Source organism: Zootoca vivipara, chromosome 4, assembly GCF_965207765.1.
Source record: "Zootoca vivipara chromosome 4, rZooViv2.hap1.1, whole genome shotgun sequence".
In the NCBI taxonomy this organism is placed as follows: domain Eukaryota; kingdom Metazoa; phylum Chordata; class Lepidosauria; order Squamata; family Lacertidae; genus Zootoca; species Zootoca vivipara.
This window is the reverse complement of record NC_142587.1, coordinates 99130664-99151059: the sequence shown is the minus strand read 5'-3', so window position 1 is coordinate 99151059 and position 20396 is coordinate 99130664. Positions and strand designations below refer to the sequence as shown.

At 48.7% G+C, this 20396-nt stretch overlaps 1 protein-coding gene across 1 annotated transcript; it reads left to right on the top strand.

Annotated features, from left to right (window-relative positions):
* The first annotated feature begins 692 nt into the window (after nucleotides 1-692).
* On the top strand, nucleotides 693-19394 carry LOC132592042 (short transient receptor potential channel 2-like). Its single transcript, XM_088669008.1, has 13 exons — nucleotides 693-719; nucleotides 2916-3608; nucleotides 3961-4173; nucleotides 4317-4481; nucleotides 5230-5404; nucleotides 5596-5796; nucleotides 7699-7861; nucleotides 9491-9583; nucleotides 12602-12794; nucleotides 14955-15082; nucleotides 16265-16334; nucleotides 16918-17050; nucleotides 18377-19394. The coding sequence occupies exons 1-13, from the start codon at nucleotides 693-695 to the stop codon at nucleotides 18850-18852; spliced, it is 2730 nt and encodes a 909-aa protein (XP_088525134.1). The 3' UTR covers nucleotides 18853-19394.
* Nucleotides 19395-20396: the final 1002 nt, after the last annotated feature.

Below are 20396 nucleotides of genomic sequence, written 5' to 3'. Positions count from 1 at the left end.
TCTTAGGAGTATGTTACCAACAATGTGCTGTCTACTAGACCAGACCAACATTAAAAAGAGTTTTTAATTGATGTGGGAGGACCATTCCTCGGAAGGTCCTCATAGTTCGAGCTACAGAGCACAATACACCCAAGTTCCAAAAGAGAACGCACCTGGTGAATTACCTGGAAAGGAAATCAGGAAAGGAGAGAATTGTGGCACCTACTCAACGCTCCATTCCCCAGTCGCCCCCCTTTCTGCCACCCCAGTTGCCTTCCATGTTGGCCTGAGGCAGGAAAGGGAGAAGGAAGAGGCTGGGGGTCTAGCAGGGCAGATGTGCAAAGGGAGAGGCAGGGAAGGAGGAGGGAGCTGAGAGCAGGATGCTGCTGCTGCTGCTGTGACAAACAGCCCAGGCTCCTGGGGGAGCAGGGTGAGGCCTTGCTGGAGGCTGCCCATGGCGTTCATGTGGCAACCCAGCCCCCTGGGGGGTTGGCAGGTGGGCCCCACTGCGCTCCTGCCTGCTCCTGCCCCTGCCAGGGAAAAACAAGAGATGCGCACAGGCAGAGGGCTGGAGAGGAAAGCCTTCGAGGAGAAGCAGGACACCTTCTTTTCAGCCAGGCCTTCCCCGGTTTCGTTCTGCTGGAAGGGGAAGGACCTGGAGCATCTCTTGCCAGTCACACCTGTAAGGGGCTGGCACTTCTGCCCTGGGCAGGATGGCACTGGAGTTCGATGGCATCACGGTGAGTGCAGAGCGGCGTGGGGGGGGGGCTCCATGATGTGATAGACAGATAGATGATAGAGAGGGGGGGGACAGACAGAGAGACAGACAGACATACAGACATGCCATTTTGGTTTGGGTGACTTTCTCTACTGTTGGCTACAGTTTGCAGGCAGGTAGGGTCTCAGCCTCCGTACCAGATGGAGCTGATAGACAGCTGCCCTGGACACAGAATTGACCTGCGTCTCCATGGACAGCTGTGAGTCCAAAATGACTCCCAGGCTGCACACCTGGTCCTTCAGGGGCACAGTTACCCCATTCAGGACCAGGGAGTCCTCCACACCTGCCCGCCTCCTGTCCCCCACAAACAGTACTTCTGTTTTGTCAGGATTCAACCTCAATCTGTTAGCCGCCATCCATCCTCCAACCGCCTCCAGACACTCACACAGGACCTTCACTGCCTTCACTGGTTCTGATTTGAAAGAGAGGTAGAGCTGGGTATCATCCGCATGCTGATGAACACCCAGCCCAAACCCCCTGATGATCTCTCCCAGCGGCTGCATGTAGATGTTAAAAAGCATGGGGGAGAGGACAGAACCCTGAGGCACCCCACAAGTGAGAGCCCAGGGGTCTGAACACTCATCCCCCCACCACCACTTTCTGAACACGGTCCAGGAGGAAAGAGCGGAACCACTGTATGACAGTGCCCCCAGCTCCCAACCCCTCTAGACGGTCCAGAAGGATGCTATGGTCAATGGTGTCAAAAGCCGCTGAGAGATCCAGCAGGACTAGGAAACTGCTTTCACCTTTGTCCCTAGCCCGCCGGAGATCATCAACCAGTGCAACCAAGGCAGTTTCAGTCCCTTAAAGAGAAACCAGCAGACCCTTTGCTTGGAAATTAAACAAAGGGTCTGCTGGTTTCTCTTTAAGGTTTCCAGACTCAAAAGAGAGCAGGGCAATTAAAGGCACAGAAGTCCTGTCCTCTATTGAGTCTGGCAACCCTACCAATCTGCATAGGAACTGAGGGGCCACCGTCAATTCAGCTTTCCAGCTGGAGCTTTTCTGAGCGGCTGTTAGCAAGCACCCCGCTCCCTTTGCCATCTCCCCTGGGGGACTTGTAGGTTGCCTTCGAGGAAACTGCTGTAAACTGTTTTGAAACCAGTAGATAGGAGGAGTGTGACGGGAATCTAACCAGTAAATAATAAAGAGTTGCTTTGCCCAGGGGGAATTTGAAGAGAACAGGGATGGCAATGGCTAAACAAGCAAAGCGCTTCTGAAGGCAGCCACTGGCACTCCAAAAGAGCAGAGCCACACAAGCGGCACAAATGGATTCTGCTTAATTCATCCCTCAGCCCCGCTGCTTCAGGCCTGCTCCTTTCCAGCGGCACCCAGCGAATCCCGCCTTGCCCTCCTGCCCTTACGGCAGCTCAGAGAATCCCTGCAAGAGGCGTGGATGTTCTTCATTGCTCTCAAAATCCTTTTGCAGACTGCAATGAATGCAGGTCCCTTTGTGGCAGTGGCCCAAAGGGCCATAATGAATGTGATAATGTGAACCCCCTATAAATCTAATAGAGAAGTTATGGTAGCTTGCTGCTTTAAGAAACTGATGATTTGGCAAGATGCCGTCCCTCACTGGGACAGGATAGCTGATACGCAAATCACAAAGATATAGCTCATAAGCTAGAACATAAGCTGATACATGGTGCAAATGCCTACAAGAAGCATACATGCAAACTAACAGAATGTAACAGATCACGGTGGGAATCAACGTTTAGTTAGCAATGCCTATCACACATGCGTATTAAACATGAAATGAGGTAATGATTTATATGATTGGTTAAAAATTGAAATATTAAGTATTGAACATGAAATGAGGCAATGATTCATATGATTGGTTAAAAATGCAATCCTTTGTCTGAAATGTTAAAGATACCCCTGCCCGGACCTTTGGGCGGGGTTGCAGTTTTGCAAAAAGATTTGACTGCAACCTATTGCTTTGCAATAAACAACAATGGACTCCGAACTCCTTGTCTCTGAGTTTTATTGGCTTAACTCAGAAGATAAGCCATTTTTGGCTTACAACACTTCTACCACCTTGCAAACATCGGTTCCTCAAGGGCAGAAACACCTTGCATTTCTCAAGTCCATTTTAGAAAACGCAAACAATAGCCCACAGCTTTGAGATTGACCCTTGTTGTCTTTCCATCCACCCCCTTAGCAACCCGATTGGAAAGAAATAGTGAACAAGAAGTTGAAGTTCCCGGAAGGCCTCCTCAACGCCATCCAAGATGGGCAACTGATGAAGGTCCAGCAGCTGCTGCAGGTGAGTGACGGGATCCTGAAGCAGCTGGATGAGGCCGAGGACCGGGCGTGGCGAGAGGCTCTCAACCTGGCCATCCGCACGGGCGGCGAGGAGATCACCAAGACGCTGCTGCGCGTTGTCAAGTTTGACTTCCGGCAGATCCACGAGGCCTTGCTGGTTGCTGTGGATACCAACCAGCCCACTGTGGTCAAGCTGCTGCTGGACCGCCTGGACCAGGAGAAAGGCCGCAAGATGGACATCAAGTCCTTCTCCTCGGCCTTGTTTGACAACTCCATTGACAACTCGCGCTTTGCCCCGGGCGTGACACCCCTCACCTTGGCTTGCGAGAAGGACCTCTACGAAATCGTGGACATGCTCCTGAAGAAGGGCCACGCCATCCCGGGGCCGCACAAGGTCTCGTGCTCCTGCCTGGAGTGCTCCAACGGCCGCAAGTTCGACCTGCTCAAGTTCTCGCTTTCTCGCATCAACACTTACAAGGGCATCGCCAGCCGGGCGCACCTCTCCATCGCCAGCGAAGACGCCATGTTGACGGCCTTCAAGCTCAGCCGAGAGCTCAAGCGCCTCTCCAAGAAGGAGCCCGAATTCAAGGTCTGTCTCTGGCCGCACCAAGCATGTAGGTCAAGGTGGGGAACATCTATGGCCCTCCAGGTATTGGTGGGCCACAACTCCCATCATCCCTGAACATTGGCCATGTAGGCTGGGAGTCCAACAACATCTGGAGGGCCACTGGTTCCTTAGCCTTTTAATTCCACAACACAATATTCACATCACAAGCCTAATTCTTTTTAGAGAAAGGAGTTGGGGTGGGGATTCCATGTAGACCATGTTAGGCATCAGGCCATTCGGATTCTGAGCAGAGAAAAGCCGTTCTCTTCAGAATTGGGGTGGGCCCTTGTGCTGTCCTTCCTTGATCCTTCCTTGTCCTTGTCCTCCCGTCCAGCCCGAGTACCTGGCCCTGGAGCAGCTGTGCCAGGAGTTTGCCTTTGAGCTGCTGGGAATGTGCCGCAACCAAAGCGAGGTGACGGCCGTCTTGAATGACGTTGCGGATTCCTCGAATGACGAGGAAGAGGAGGACTTCAATGACCAGGCCTTCGAGGAGGGGATCCCCAACTTGGCGAGGCTTCGCCTGGCTGTCAACTACAACCAGAAGCAGGTGGGCTTGTCAGAGGAACATGGTCTGGGGGCAGAAGGAAGCAGTGCCGGATTTAAGGCAGTGTGGGTTGTTCTCTTGCAAAGGGTGCCGAGCCTTTGCTTTGATCCAGGAGAGACCTTTCCATCTCATTCCCCCCCCCCCAGTTTGTCGCCCACCCCATCTGCCAGCAAGTGCTGTCGTCCATCTGGTGCGGGAGCCTGCAGAGCTGGCGAGGCAGCACCAATCTCTGGAAGGTCTTCATCTCCAGCTCCATCTTCATGGGCATGCCTTTCCTGTGCCTCCTCTACTACTTTGCCCCCAGATCCAAGGTGAGTGGTTTGTGTCCAGGCATAACACACCGTCCTCTTCCCAGGCGACATGGCCTTGGACTCTTCAGCCCATAGGCAGCTTGGGGGTCCTCCTTGATGATCTCCTGGTGCCTATTGAATACTTCTTCCAGCATGCTTTTGCAGTCTGTATAGTAAACCATACCTGCCAAGTTCCTCTCTGAAAAATAAGGGACCGGACTGGAAGTAGCACACCAGAAGTAGCGCGGCGGCCATTTTGAAACTGGGCGGAGCATGCTCAGAAGTGACTTTTGATGCTGCTGTGCCCAGTTCCAAAATGGCTGCCGCACCAGAAGTCGTGCTGCAGCCATTTTGGAACTGGGCAGAGCGGCATCAAAAGTCGCTTCTGAGCATGCTCCGCCCAGTTCCAAAATGGCCGCCGCGCCAGAATAAACCACGAAAAAACAAAAAAGTCCGTTTTTTCGGCTGGGGACAGCAGGAAAAACGGGGGTTTCCCAGGGAAAACGGGAGACTTGGCAGCTATGATAGTAAACCCCTGAAAGACTATTGTAGTTAATTGCTATTTATGCAGATTACTTCATTTTTTTGATGGAACGGAAATGGCCTTTGTGACATTATCCATGCCAGGCTTGCACATCACCATATCTGGTTGGAGCTGATGGGTGTTATAGTCCAAAACAGCTGGAAGGCAGCGGGTTAAGGCAGGCTGGTGTACATCTATGGGGCGCATGCCCTCTCCTAACGTGCTGTGTGCCCCTTCTCTCACCAGCCTGCCAAAATGCTGAAGATCCCCGTGATCAAGTTCCTTCTGCATTCGGCCTCGTATGTCTGGTTCCTGGTCTTCCTGCTGGCAGAGTCGCTGGCGCTGGAGTACAACAACGAGACCTTTTCGGGGCGGAACCAGGATTTCTGGGAGACTTCGCTGCACATGATATGGGTGGCAGGTCTGTGTGGCCCACGTCAGACTGGCAGTGGCACTCCTCCTCGCGGCCCAGGATGCCCCCTGAACCCATGGCCTCTTTCCCCCAAGGATGGGGATCCAGAGCCCTGGGCCATGGCAATGAACAGCCAAGGTTGCCATTCCTCCAGCTGTGCCCAGTAGTGGGTTTTTATTCCCTGTGCTTTTCTCCTCCAGGTTTCTTCTGGTTTGAGTGCAAGGAGGTTTGGATCGAGGGCTTCCGCAGCTACCTCTTGGACTGGTGGAACTTCCTGGACATCGTCATGCTCAGCATGTACCTGGCCTCCTTTGTCCTCAGGCTCCTGATCTTCTTCCAGGGCCGTGTTTTCTGCCTGGATAACAAAGAGTCTGCAGAGTGCCGTTACTACACGGAAGCGGGTGAGCACCTCCCACGGGCTGGGATCTCTTTCCTTCTTCTGTGTTGCGATTCCGTGAGCTCTGGCTTCCGCCACGGTGTCCCATTGCATCAGAAGCGGTTTAGTCATCTTCTCTAATCTTCTCTACTCTAGAGAAGATTGGAAGTCGTTTATTGAATATATGGGAAATAATGGTGTACAGCTGAAAACGCTGGAAGCACTAAGATAAATTCAGCAGTGTAAATCGGTTTTGATGGATGCAATAATGGAATACTGAACGGTACAGTTTTTGTAAAATATGCAGGGATTTATGATATGTAAAATGAACCATGGGTACTTTAAATCGTAAAGCAGAAAATTTTAAAAAAATTATATACACAAAGAAGAAGAAGCGGTTTAGTCCTGCTGGCTACATGACGCGGAAAGCTGTCTGTGGACAAATGCCAGCTCCCTCGGCCTGAAAGCGAGATGAGCGCCACAACCCCATAGTCGCCTTTGACTGGACTTAACTATTCAGGGGTCCTTTACCTTTTTATCTTTTACTGGCTCCATTGGTGCACCTGTTTGAAAGTTCAACATAGAAGAAGTAAAATCCACATTTCCCTTTGACATTAGATTGCATGAGATCATGTGAGTTTCAATTAACCACAATGGCTATGTTCCACTTCCGCTGTGTGAAGTCCCAGGGCTTGGAGACTCCAGTGGGCCTGCTATTGAGTTTCTCTTGGGGGAATCTGATTGGCCACTGTCAGAACAGGATGCTACACTAGATGGGCCTTTGGCCTGATCCCACACAGCCACTTTCTTCTAAGATTCCTAAAATACTTAATTCTCTTTGCATCTTAAATTCAGTTCTTGCTTGTCACAAATGCGAGAGACGTGAAAATTTTAAAATTCTTCATTAATTTAGCGAAATCCAGGCTCCAGACCGAACCCCTTGTAATATTTAGCTCTGTGACAGATAAGCAAATGCACGCCTGCACATTGCTGAAATATTATTGCCATGCACCTGGGAAAGATGTGTTTGTTTTTCCTTTGGGAGAGGATGATACAAACTGTGAATTTGCTGTCACGTGATTAAGCACGATCCAGGTCCCCACTCATAGCTGCCAAGTCTCCCGTTTCCCCCGGGAAAACCCCTTTTTTACTTACCTTTTTTCGGTGGTCCCCTGTATCACTTCGTCTCCCGTTTTTCTCCGTTATTTTCTCCTGCCGGCGGCCATTTTTTTTTCTTTCCGATTTGCCCTTCTATGGGCACCAAAAATGGCCGCCGCCAGCTTCAAAAGACGCGACACCGGAAGTTGCGTCGGCGCACTTCCTGGCATGCGTACAAGCGGCTTTCAAAGCCGGCGGCGGCCATTTTGAGTGCCCATAGAAGGGCAAAGCGACACCGGAAGTTACGTCGACACAACTTCCGGTGTCAGATGGCTGCCACTCCCGGATTCTGCAGTCCGGAACTTGGAAGGTAAGTCCCCACTGCCTTAGCCCAGCCTTGCCCACCCTGCTGCCCTCCAGACATTTTGGACTGCATCTCCCATCAGCCCAAGCAAAATATGGCCACTCTGGCTGGCAGGGGCTGATGGGAGTCAGGGAAGGCAGCCTTTAGAACAGGCACCCCCAAACTGTGGCCCTCCAGATATTTTGGCCTACATCTCCCATGATCCCTAGCTAACAGGACCAATGGTCGGGGAAGATGGGAATTGTAGTCCAAAACATCTGGAGGGCCGAAGTTTGGGGATGTCTGCTTTAGAAGGTAAAGGAAAAGGCTTCAGACATTGGTACAGGAACACACAAGGAAGGGCTGTGGCCGAAAGAAACCTTGGCCCACGGAGGCAATGGAGCAGGGAAGCTGACTTGCAAAAGGTGTGCGCCACCTGACACAGGTGTCACCTGGCACTGATCCTCCCTCCCTTTTGTGACACAGGCCGTCAGGAGTGGCACACCGAAGACCCCCAGTTCATGGCCGAGGTGCTCTTTGCCGTGACCAGCATGCTGAGCTTCACCCGTATGGCTTACATCTTGCCCGCCCACGAAACCTTGGGGACCCTGCAGATCTCCATTGGCAAGATGATCGACGACATGATCAGGTGTGTGTGTGTGTGTGTGTGTGTGTGTGTGTGTGTGTGTGTGTGTGTGTGAGATGCTGTGCTAGCCTCTTGACTTTGTTTTGCTGGTTTTAATGTTGTATTTGTAAAGAAATCTGATTGAGAACAATAATACAGTGGTGCCTCGCAAGACGAATTTAATTCGTTCCGAAAGTCAATTCGTTTTGTGAAAAATTTGTCTTGCGAATCGCGGTTTCCCATAGGAATGCATTGAAATTTCTTTTTTTTGCCCATAGGAACGCATTAATTAAATTTCAATGCATTCCTATGGGATGCAAGACGAATTTTTTGCAAAACGAATTCGTCTTGCGAGGTACCACTGTAGCTGTTATAGAGGGGGAAAACACTGCTCCTTTTCCCTTACGGGGTAGCCAAGAGCCTGTATAGAGTCCTTGAGTAGGTTCCCTGTCGGTAGGGGAAAATAACAGAGGCCAACCAGAGAATATTGAGAAGCAAAGCAGCTAGTAAACCTGATCTGTATTAAACTGTTGCAACAGGATCCCCCATTATCCCCACACAGGGAGGGAGGAGAGGAACCCAAAACATTGGTGTGCAAGCTCTTATATAGACTTTTGAAATTGCCTACCCTGCAGCCCAAGACCACCCCAAAAAACATCATACATACATCACAAAAGGAGGCGGGTCTACAGCAGAAATATATCACAGGAGGCAGGTATCTGAAGAAGTGTGCATGCACACGAAAGCTTATACTGTACCAAGAACAAACTTAGTTGGTCTCTAACGTGTTATTGGACTTTTTAAATATATATTTCGAGCGGAAATCCTATTTGCCATGATATCTGTTAATGGCCGCTAATTTTACCTGGGCAGCCTGGCCATTCTTTTGTGATGGTAAATACTTCAGTTCCTGAATCCAGGTCACAGGCACACCCTCTTCATGCACAAATACGGCCTTAAGACAGGATTTGTAAGCAAAAAGACAAAGGGAAGGCTTTCCCCATTTCCTCCCTCCTTTGGGAGAGTCAAAATGGTTTCAGGATTGCTCTCCTGTACTATTTCAGACACGTGGTTTATGTTCTTATGCATGTGTTTGCCTTGTACATTTAATATAATAATAATAATAATAATATTATTATTATTATTATTATTATTATTATTATTTATACCCTGCCCTACCCAGCCAAGGCAGGGTATAGATATAAAACAGCTGATTAAAATACAACTTAAGAACAAGATTAAATACATTAAAATTAAAATGCAGCCTCATACGGAAGGAAAAGGGGGAAATGGGGGAGGGGATCAGGTTGGCTCCAGGCCAAAAGCCAGGTGGAACAACTCTGTCTTACATTCCATGCAGAAAGAAATCAGGTCCCGCAGAGTGTTCCACCAGGTCGGGGCCAGTGTTGAGAAGTCCCTGGCTCTAGTTGAGGCTAATCTGATTTCCTTCGGGCCCAGGACCTCTAGGATGTTACTATTTATGGACCTTAAGGTCCTCCGTGGGGCATACCGGGAGAGACGGTCCCGTAAGTACGAGGGTCCTAGGCCGTAAACGTTTATTTTATATTTGGGACCTTAGAATTCTTTTAACAACAGAGGCCCTGCTATTCTTCAGCTTTTTGGCTTCCTTGTGCTTCTCCTCCTCCTCTCCAGGTTCATGTTCATCATGGTGATCATCTTGACGGCCTTCCTGTGTGGGATGAACAACGTCTACGTCCACTATCAAGACTCTGAGAAGCTGGGGAGGTACGGCAGCTGGCTTGGCGGCATCAAGGGCTAGAAAGGATGAGATTGGACGGCTAGGAGATTGTCCAGGGCGCTGGGCCAAAGGCCAGTGATGTGACCTCCTTGCCAAGCAGGTTCTGAACCTGGTCAGTACTCAAAGGGGATGCCACCCAGGAACCCCATGTATGTAAGGCCCCCCACTATAATAATAATTAAAATCATTAAAATACACTAATTTCTTAAACATTAAAAGCCTCCCTAAACAGGGCTGCCTTCAGATGTCTTCTAAAAATCTGGTAGCTGTTTTCCTTTTTGACATCTGATGGGAGGGCGTTCCACAGGGCAGGCGCCACCACCGAGAAGGCCCTCTGCCTGGTTCCCTGCAACTTGGCTTCTCGCAACGAGGGAACCGCCAGAAGGCCCTCTGTACTGGATCTCAGTGTCTGGGCAGAACGATGGGGGTGGAGACACTCCTTTAAGTATACTGGACCGAGGCCGTTTAGGGCTTTAAAGGTCAGCACCAACACTTTGAACTGTGCTCGGAAATGTACTGGGAGCCAATGTAGATCTTTCAAGACCGGTGTTATGTGGTCTCGGCGGCCGCTCCCAGTCACCAGTCTAGCTGCCGCATTCTGGGTTAGTTGTAGTTTCCGGGTCACCTTCAAAGGTAGCCCCACGTAGAGTGCATTGCAGTAGTCCAAGCGGGAGATAACCAGAGCATGCACCACTCTGGCGAGACAGTCTGCAGGCAGGTAGGGTCTCAGCCTGCGTACCAGATGGAGCTGATAGACAGCTGCCCTGGACACAGAATTGACCTGCGCCTCCATGGACAGCTGTGAGTCCAGAATGACTCTCAGGCTGCGCACCTGGTCCTTCAGGGGCACAGTTACCCCATTCAGGACCAGGGAGTCCCCCACACCTGCCCGCCTCCTGTCCCCCACGAACAGTACTTCTGTCTTGTCAGGATTCAACCTCAATCTGTTAGCTGCCATCCATTCTCCAATACAAAGATAGGAGGAGCAAAGCCCATTTGCAAAGCACATTTGCCTCCAGCTCTGCCCACCAAGGGAATGCAGCCCCCATCAGGGAAAGAAGCTCTTGAGCTGAAGATGGTTACCTTAGACCTGATCTTGGCACTCAGACTCTTTGCAACTATAGCAGGAAGCAGTCGCCAGGTTGCAGCTCTTTGGCTGAATCAGGAGGGGTCCAAGATACCCATTCATTGTTGTTTACATAATTTCTATTCCACAAAAGTACAGAAATCGGCTTACACAAAATCAGCAGAGCACAAAAAAAATAAGGTTGAATGCAATCCAGCTGTTTTGGGTCTCAGGAGAAAACCCAAAATCCAGTGTCACCACCTGCGTAAATATGGCAAAACCGGAGAGTTGCCTGTGAGTGCCCCCAGATTGTATCTGTATTTCACGAGAGGGATTCAAGCGGGTGCTGGAACTTCAGGTGCGCACAGTTAGAATGAATTGAGGGACTCTGTTGTCCACTTTAAAAAGAAAGAAAGTGGCTTTTTGCAGATTGGAAAGTGACAGGGAAATCATGGAATCATAGAATCTTTTTTTTAAGACAATTTATTAAATTTTCCAATTGAACACATTAAACAAAAACAAAACATTCAACCACACACACAGCAACACATAAGAAACACAAAATCTCCTCTTTTTAACATCTAATCAATTATTACAATTTACTTTGCTCTGCCGAGCTTTGACTTCCCTCCTTCCCCCCATTCGATTATCTTGTCCACTCCTATCTCGCAGTTCCTGTATTCCTTCTACTTAAAGTCAGTTCGTAGGATTTATTTCAGTCCTGCATGTGTCTTTAAACTTCTACAGTTCTTCTCTATATAGTCCACAAATTTACTCCAGTCTTTTTGGAACCTTGATTCTCCCTGGTTTCGGATCCTGCTAGTCAGTCTTGCTAGTTCCGCATAGTCCATCATTTTCGTCTGCCACTCTTCAATCGTCAATAAATCCTGAGGTTTCCATTTTTGGGCTAACAAAGTCCTAGCCGCGGTTGTCACATACATAAATAATATAGAATCATAGAATCTTAGAGTTGGAAGGGACCCAAGGGTCATCTAGTCCAACCCCCTGCAGTGCAGGTGTCTCAGCTAAAGCAATAGCTTTAAATGCAGTAGCAGGAAGACCAGGGCCGGGTTTAGGTTTGATGAGGCCCTAAGCTACTGAAGGTAATGGGGCCCTTTCTGTGTCCAACTGTCCTTTGTCAACAACTAATGGTCACTGTTTTTTGTGTTGAATATATGCTAGATGGTCATTTATGGACATAGTGGGTATCTCAAGCTATTTGCCCATGTTGCCATGCAAGCAGTCCCTGCAGAATGTAGGCACCCTGTATATAGAAAGGAGCAAACCAGGGATATTTTAGGGAGCAGGCTGGCAGGAGGGGCCCATGACTTTCATCATAGGAGCCTACACAACACAAAACACCTGTTGCTGTATGTAGGTTTTATTTTATTTGTTCTTTTATCTTATATTTTGGAAATCATAGAGTTGGAAGAGACCACAAGGGCCATCCAGTCCAACCCCCTGCCCAGCAGGAAACACCATCAAAGCATTCTTGACATATGGCTGTCAAGCCTCTGCTTAAAGACCTCCAAAGAAGGAGACTCCACCACACTCCTTGGTAGCAAATTCCACATCCAGCTACAGGGAACCAGGCAGAGAAATGTACATCCAGTTCCCCCCCCTTTAAATCCCCCCCCAGAGAGTGGGGCCCTAAGCTGTAGCTTATATGTAAATCTAGCACTGAGGAAGATGTGTAAATACCCCCCACATGTATCAGGATGCTCTTTGTCCTATAACTGCCCCACAAGCAAATCAAAATGAAAGGTCAAGGAAGACGGGATATAATCTAACCTCTGCATAAGCTTCGTGCGAGCAGATCAGGATGAATGTTGAAATAAACATTGAATGAGCATGTCCCCTGGAGGAAGCCTGGTGGGAGAGGGCACCCCGACTCGAAACCCCCAGCTGTTTTCACCTTGCCATCCCTTCTCCCATGCAGCTTCAATGAGACATTCCAGTTCCTCTTCTGGACCATGCTTGGGATGGAGAAACACGATGTGGTGGACATGCCCAATTTCTTCGTAGCTCAGCTGGTGGGGAGGGTGCTGTATGGGGTCTTCACCATCGTCATGGTGGTCGTCCTCCTCAACATGCTCATTGCCATGATCACAAGGTCCTTCCAGAAAATCGAGGTGAGTGCCCGCCTTATCCTTTGCATGGCATCTTACGGCTACCGGAATGGGACCGGGTTTGGGGAAGAGTGGAACAGAGAGATGGATCCATACTCTGCGAGAAGCAAAGCTACAGGGAACCAGGCAGAGGGCCTTCTTGGTAGTGGCGCCCTCCCTGTGGAACGCCCTCCCATTGGAGGTCAAGGAGATAAACAACTACCTGACATTTAGAAAACACCTAAAGGCAGCCTTGTTTAGGGAAGTTTTTAATCTGCGATATTTTAATGTATTTTAATCTTTGTTGGAAGCCGCCCAGAGTGGTGGGGGAAACCCAGCCAGATGGGTGGGGTATAAATAAATAAATAAATAAATAAATAAATAAATAATTCTCCAGGGACTTGCAGCTAGAGATGGGAGGAGGCAGCAACTTCAGTCTTGTGCTGGGTTCATCACAACTCAGCGCTGTTTCCATTCCACTACATATCAGCTTCCTCTTGCTGTCTGCTGTGGCCTAATTAATTCATTTCAGTGGAAAGGAAACACCAAAAACAACGCAGTAGATAGACTTGGGGGGGGGGACAATAGCAAATGCCCACTTGTATTTCCTTATGTGGTGGTTTCCATTCTTCACCTGTGATGAATATGTGAATTGCGGGATTTCATTTTTAAAAAAATGATCTTTATTAATTCCCCACATAGACATATATACACAGACAACAAAACATACAAAACAAAAGCAATACAAGCAAAGAAAAAAATAAAGTAAAAGAAAAAAAGAATATAATATATTACAATTAAATAACAAGTTAAAATGTAAAACTTCCCATCATTCTCATTATACTGCTTAAATTGTCTATATTTTCTTACACAAATTTGCATTATTTCATTTTATATATGTGTGTGATCCAATATGGTATCTAATACACTTTTTATTTACAAGTATCAATCTAGTTCTGCAAGTATGTTGTTGTTTGTACAATGCAATTTTAGATCTTCTTTAAATATTTTCCATTCTCCATATACTTTCTGGTTTTGACACTCCTCTGATTCTTCCCGTAGTTTTGCTAGTTGCATGTATTCTGTTGCGGGACTTCCACTCCCATCTGCATTCCCAATGGGCTTCTCTGACACTTTCCTACTTGTAGCCAGCAGAGGCACCTCTGCGCAGCATATCCACGATGTTTCTGGGTAGTGCACAATAGCTCTCTACTGCTATCGGTCAGATTCACTGCCCGCCCCCCGCCCCCCTTGCACCGTTGGTCTCCAGACGATGCTGCTATTCTCCCGGGAGATGCGGCTGCTGTTGGTCTGTGCTCTCCATTTCCTGCTTCTGGATTGCAAAGGCCATAGCTCAGTGGTACAGCAATTGCTCTGCATGCAGAAAATCCCAGGCTCAGTCTCCAACTAGGGCTAGGCAACTAGGCAAGAGCTACTTCATTCTGAGCCAGTCCTTTGAGCCCATCTATCTCAGGGTTTCCCAAACTTGGGTCTCCAGCTGCTTTTGGACTACTGTTCGCGTCTGGTCCTGCTAGCTAGGGATGATGTGAGTTGTAGTCCAAAAACAGCTGGAGACCCAAGTTTGGGAAACCCTGAGCTAGATGGACTCAAAGGACTGGCTCAGAATGAAGTGGCTCCCTGCGTTCCTGTGGCTTAAGGGAAGACCCATAGCTCAGAGGTAGCACACCTGCTTGCGTGCAAAAGGTTCAGTCTCCAATGGCAGCTCCAGGCATTGCCCTGGAGAGCCATTGCCCTGCACTGTTAATAATTCTGAGACAGGTGGACCAATTGCCTGACAACTTGCCCGTGTTCCTATGTAAGCCTTTTTTTAATGATCTTTTTGGACTGAAGAGCAGGGCAAAGATGCTCTAGATCTGGGGTGGTCAACTCCCAAAAGAGGGGGATTCAGGTCAAAAAGTTGTTGCGCTTTTTTAAGGCAGGAATGGAAAGTCCTGCTTTTTGGGGTGAAGGGCAAAAATATTGACCTTTTTTAAAGGGAACCAAACTTGTTGAGCTTCTTTGGGAGAACCAGTGATCTACCAGTGATCTAAGATCACATACATCCAGTAATCTACCGGTAGATCACGATCTACCTGTTGGACGTGCCTGCTCCAGATAAATAAAGAGCACCCCTCGTATTTACCAGAGTCTTCCTTGCCGCCTCTTCTCTCCTGTGCTCTTCAGAACGATGCCGACGTGGAGTGGAAGTTTGCCCGCTCCAAGCTCTACTTGTCTTTCTTCAGGGAAGGCTTGACGCTGCCAGTGCCCTTCAACATCATCCCGTCACCAAAGTCTATCTTCTACGCCGTCAGGTAATTTGTCAGGCTGCTCCTGAGACCCTAGAGGTGGGGAGGGTCTGATAGTTCTGTGTTAAACTTAGCCCTTGGCAGCAGAGGGCTGGTTTAAGGACTGGCAGACTCCCTGTGTTCCCCGCTATCTGCAAAACTGTTGCTTTTACAAGCACAGTGCTCCTTCTGCAGTTACCAGAAACCAGTCCTTGAATGTGACAGCCCATAATAGCAGGGCACCATCATTGCATTATTTTCGGAACCCATTCCAAACTATTTTTTTTTCCACTTAGGCAAGCCTATTCAGTCATGTGATTTTAAAATGAACTTTTATTGTGTGTAATTGTTTTAAGATTGCTGACTTTCTTTCTGTTTACATGTTAAATTTGTTTCTAATCCATGCTTCCTTCGAAATATTCTTAAGCAATACTTGAGGGCTTATCCACCACACTTCCTCTTGTTCCCGCTGCTTTCCCCTGGGGTGGGGGGGGGGAGAATGCCGCTTAGTGCTCAATCAGAGCAAGTGGCAATTTAGGTCTTCCCCAGATTGCCATTGGTTCCAGTCTACCACTAAGCATGTGCATGTTTTCTCTTGGAAAGTGCGCAGACCTTTGCCTAGAAGGTGCGGCTGAAGTAGAAAACCACTCTGACCTGCATACCCTCCAACATTTCTCCAATGAAAATAGGGACATCCTATTTAACATCATCATCATCATCATCATCATCAACAACAACAACAACAACAACAACAACAACATTTATACCCTGCCCAGCTGACTGGGTTGCCTCAGCTGCTCTGGGAGACTTCCAACTTATATAGGAACATCATTAAACATAAAAAGCTTCCCTATACAGAGCTGTCTTCAGATGTCTTCTAAAGGTTGTCTAGCTACTGATCTCCTTGGTTCAGGGCGGCCGCATAACTCCATACACTCCAACATTTATCCAATGAAAATCGGGACGTCCTAAGGAAAAGTGGGACATTCCAAAATCAGGTCAGAAACCAGGACAGCTTCTGTAAATCCACGACTGTCCCTAGAAAATAGGGACACTTGCTTTCTAGGCAAGACAGAAGCAGACATTTGTCCTTTGCAAAACACTTAAGAGGATGTAAATTTTGTTAAATTAAGAATAATAATAAACATTACAGTCTGCCTTGTTCACGGGCCTCTCAGCTCACCTCTTTCTTTCCCCATCTTCTCCCAGGGGCCTCTTCCGCTTCCTGTGCTGTTACAAACCAAAGCGCCAGCAGAAATACCCCCCCATCTCAACCATTGTAAGTTCCCTTTGTGTCTGTTTCACAGGTGTGTTCCTTGCACCCAGGACTCTGCTTTGGATTTGTGCTGGGAGTGGGGAAGGAGAAGACCATCTAGCTAGCACATCAGAAGTGCTCTTGGCAGGGCAGCCGCTGCTGCCTGCAAGGAGGGACAGAGGGAGGGGGAGACAGTGGCGAGGCTGGTGCTGCGCACCTGCGGCATCCGTTTCAGTGGCCCTTTCCCTCCATTCAGTGACATTTATGAAAGACTGTTGCATCAATTAAAAATTAGTTTATGGGCCAAGTTGCTTCTGTGCTGCACCAACAAGCCTGTGCACTCCTAGTGCCATAATGTCCTGCCGTCTTCTGCTTTTCAAATAATTGCATCTGTTTGCTTTTCAACTAATTATTTCGGAGGCCATGCCTCTCTGGGCACCCTGAAGCATGTGCAGAGTGCTTTGCAGCCACAACCGCCAGCCCCCTGCCTCCTAGCCTCCAGATGCAAGCCTCCTCCCAGGGCCCTCCTGGGAGGTGTGGCCCCTCTTGCCATGTCTCATATGGGAACCCTGCCAGCCCCCTGACTCTGCCCTTCTGCCCCCCCCAGTCTAACCCCTCCACGGAGGAGGGCGGCCAGCGTACGGAGAGTCGCGCTGCCTACCGTCACCAAGTGCTCAAGGCTCTGGTGCAGCGCTACATCGACACGGCCCGGCGGGAGTTTGAGGAGAGCCGCAGGAAAGGTAAGCAGTGTTGCCTCGGAAGGGGGGATCCTGATGGGTGGCCTTGCCCAGAAGGTCTTGCCCACCACCCTCCCTGCCAGACGTCTGCAACCGGGTGCCCTCAGCTGTCTCAACCACAGCTCCATCAGCCCCAGCCGGCTCTGATGTAGAATGCTGCAGATTCTGGGAGTCCATACCAGCTGGTGGGCGTTCCCCGCTCCCTTTCTGCTTGGCTCTGTATATCTCTTTCTGTGAGATCTCTGTATCTCTGCCTCCTCTGGCCTCTAGCTTCTGTCAATGTGCCGCTTTGCTGCCCCACATGGCTAATTTTCTCTCTCTCTTCAGGTGGGACTCAAATCAGAAACCAGAAAATTCAGGTTGTGCATTTAGAGCTGATTGGTCGGTCTTCTGCCTGGCCTTCAATTTGAATTGGCCTGACCCTCTATTTTATATTCCACACATTTATCATATATAAAATAGTAATAATGAAAGAATTCAAATATTCCCCCTCCCATCCTATGACTTTTCCCAACTTCCCCTTCTAGTTCTTTAAATATTTGCTATAATTTATTTTTCCTGATTTGGTTAATCTTTTAATTAAATGCTCTTCTATTCTTATCTTTTATACCACATTTTCTTGCCAATTCTTCTTCTTCTTTGGCAATCACTCGTATCCGAGTAAGATTGTCTTCCATAAACACGGTTTTAACAATGGGTCCGTAAGTGACTATGGAGGCCAATTCTGGACCCACACGTCCTTCCACAGTGGGGACATTGGTTTCCAGGCGGAAGTTGATCACGGTGTGGATTTGCCAAGTGTGCCTTCCTCTTAGCACGGTTCTCCCTTGCGTCCTGAGTTCGAGTGTCTTCAAAGCCCGTGACACCTTTGGTAAAGGATGTTCTCCAACTGGAGCACTCGCAGGCCAGTGTTTCCCAGTTGTCAGTGTTTATACTACATTTTTAAAGATTTGCCTTGAGAGCATCTTTGAACCTCTTTTGTTGACCACCAGCATTACGCTTTCCATTTTTAAGTTCGGAATAGAGTGTAGTTGCTTTGGAAGACGATCATCAGGCATCCGTACAACATGACCAGTCCAACGAAGTTGATGTTGAAGAATCAATGCTTCAACACTGGTGATCTTTGCTTCTTCCAGTAATTCTTGCCAATAATGTTTTACACTTCATTAGTTTACAAACTGTTATTTCTTAATCTTCACATTTGTTCCCTTAGCTGTAAGTGTTTACTCAAACCCTGCTCACGAGTCCATTTCTTTACAGTGTTTCTGTGGATACAGCATAAGCGGTTCCCATTCTTTTTAAGTGTCTCTCCATTGTCAATGTCCGCAGATCTGGGCAACCGCTTGACGGAGCTGAACAAGTCCGTGGTGCGCCTCCACTCGGAGATGAAACACCTGCGCCACACTGTGGCTGCCAACGGCACAGCCTCCAACCCCTTGGACGGTGCCAGCGTTCTGCACAAGTACATCATGAAGGTGCGCAGCAGCTTCCAGGGCTACGACAACAACGATGCAGGCAGCTCTGGGCAGGGGTCCCCCGTGGAAGCTGTTGTGCACCAGGATGGGGCCATTGCTGAAGAGGACGCAACACCGTTGCCTCAGGAACCCTCTGAGGGACAACAGGCGGAAGCTGAGGAAGGGCCGCCCCAGGGGGAAGCTGAGGAGAGACAGCCTGGGGTGGAGGCTGAGGAGAGGCCGCTGGAGGTGGAAGCTGAGGAGAGGCCATCCCAGGTGGAGCTGAGGGTGCCAGAGGTGGTAATAGATCTGGCACCAGAAGAGAACCCTATCGAAGAACCAGAGACCTGATCTGCCTTTACTCCAAAGAGGAGTGACCTGTTTCATTTTCAGCCGGGATCCGCTGTAGAGTTCAGGGTGGCCTTTCCTTAGCAGCCTAGGGGGAAGTCATGCTTGTAGAGTCTGACATGTACAAGGTGCGCACACACACAGGACAACACAGTGTCCTTTCTTAAGCCGACATCCTTTGCCAAGCGAGAAAGAATGTGCAATTCATCCAGCTGGCACAAGGGCTCCTTACTGGGTGGAATGGGAAGGCAGTGAAGAGTTAGTTACAGTAATAAAGGCAAATGATTCTTTGAGCCAGGCTCCTGCTATTGGCACTTTACCAAGCCTTCAAGCCACATTGATTTCTGTAGTGCTTTGCGGGTGGAGCTTGGGGGGGCAGAAGAGGTTGGCAGCTGTAAGAAACAGTTTGACTTTGCCACTCCACAAGCCAGCAGCCGGAGAATGGGAGAGTGTTCCTAGGCCTCACTGGGACCAGAAGTCCCCCAAACAGTTACCCATATTTTTTTGGGGGGGTGGGAGAGCAGCCACCCCTCAAATTGCTCTACAGTAACTTCAAGTGTGTGCACAGATTTATGCAGCGTGTGCCTCCAGCTTTCTTACATTAAATTTATTAATCAAGTAAATGGATGTTATTAACTAAACTTAATAAATATTTTATGGGCAATGAGTACTCCTGTGGTCCTGTGTTTGTTTAGCGAATACTGTATCTTTTTATTATTACTATTATTATTATTAATGTAAACTCAGATAGCGGATATGTTGGGAAAGTTGGACCTTGCTACACGGCACAGATATTTTTATAGGACTGAGTCAAAATGGGGAGCTCGGTTTCTTGAATGCTGATCCCACCCCTCCAGCAAAATTTCCTGGGTCACATAAACATGGGGAGGATCACTGTTCCTTTTAGAGCAGGGGTGGCCAACTCCCAATAAACTGCGATCTACTCACAGAGTTAAAGACTTGCAGTGATCTACCCCCTTTTGGGGGGTTCAGGTCAAAGCCGTCGAGCTTTTTTTAGGGAAGAGGGAAGCTCGTTTCTTGGGTGTTCAGGTCAAAGTTTTTTTATTAGGAAGGAAAGCCCTATTATGTGGGGTTCAGGTCAAACTTGTTGAGCTTCTTTTAGGGAAGAGGGAAGGTCCGTTTTTGGAGGGTGAAGGGCCAAAATGTTGAGTTTTTTTAGGGGAGCCCAAGTTGTTCAGCTTCTTTGGGGGGAGCCAGTGATCTACCAGTGATCTACCACAGATGTCCAGTGATCTACTGGTAGATCACGATCTACCTGTTAGACGTGCCTGCTTTAGAGGGGATACAAATGCCCCGCCCCCCGCTGATTAATCACCAGGCGGATGATGCAAAAGCAATAGTAAAACAAGCCCCGCAAGAGGGATAACAACTTTGGACTCATCCCCTGTTATGTACTGAGCTTGGATCCTAGAAAAATAGGCAGGTAGGATCCCAGAATGCAACAACCGATTGGCCTGCAGGAGCAGCCCAATCAGGCTCCAGGAGGGAAGCAGAGCCAGCCAATCACATGGGGGCCATTGTGTAAA

Coding starts and splice junctions, on each gene's coding strand:
- LOC132592042 (XM_088669008.1), top strand. CDS start 693: ATGGCACTGGAGTTCGATGGCATCACG. Junction 4,482..5,229: donor ACTTTGCCCCCAGATCCAAG/GTGAGTGGTTTG, acceptor TTCTCTCACCAG/CCTGCCAAAATGCTGAAGAT. Junction 9,584..12,601: donor GACTCTGAGAAGCTGGGGAG/GTACGGCAGCTG, acceptor TCTCCCATGCAG/CTTCAATGAGACATTCCAGT.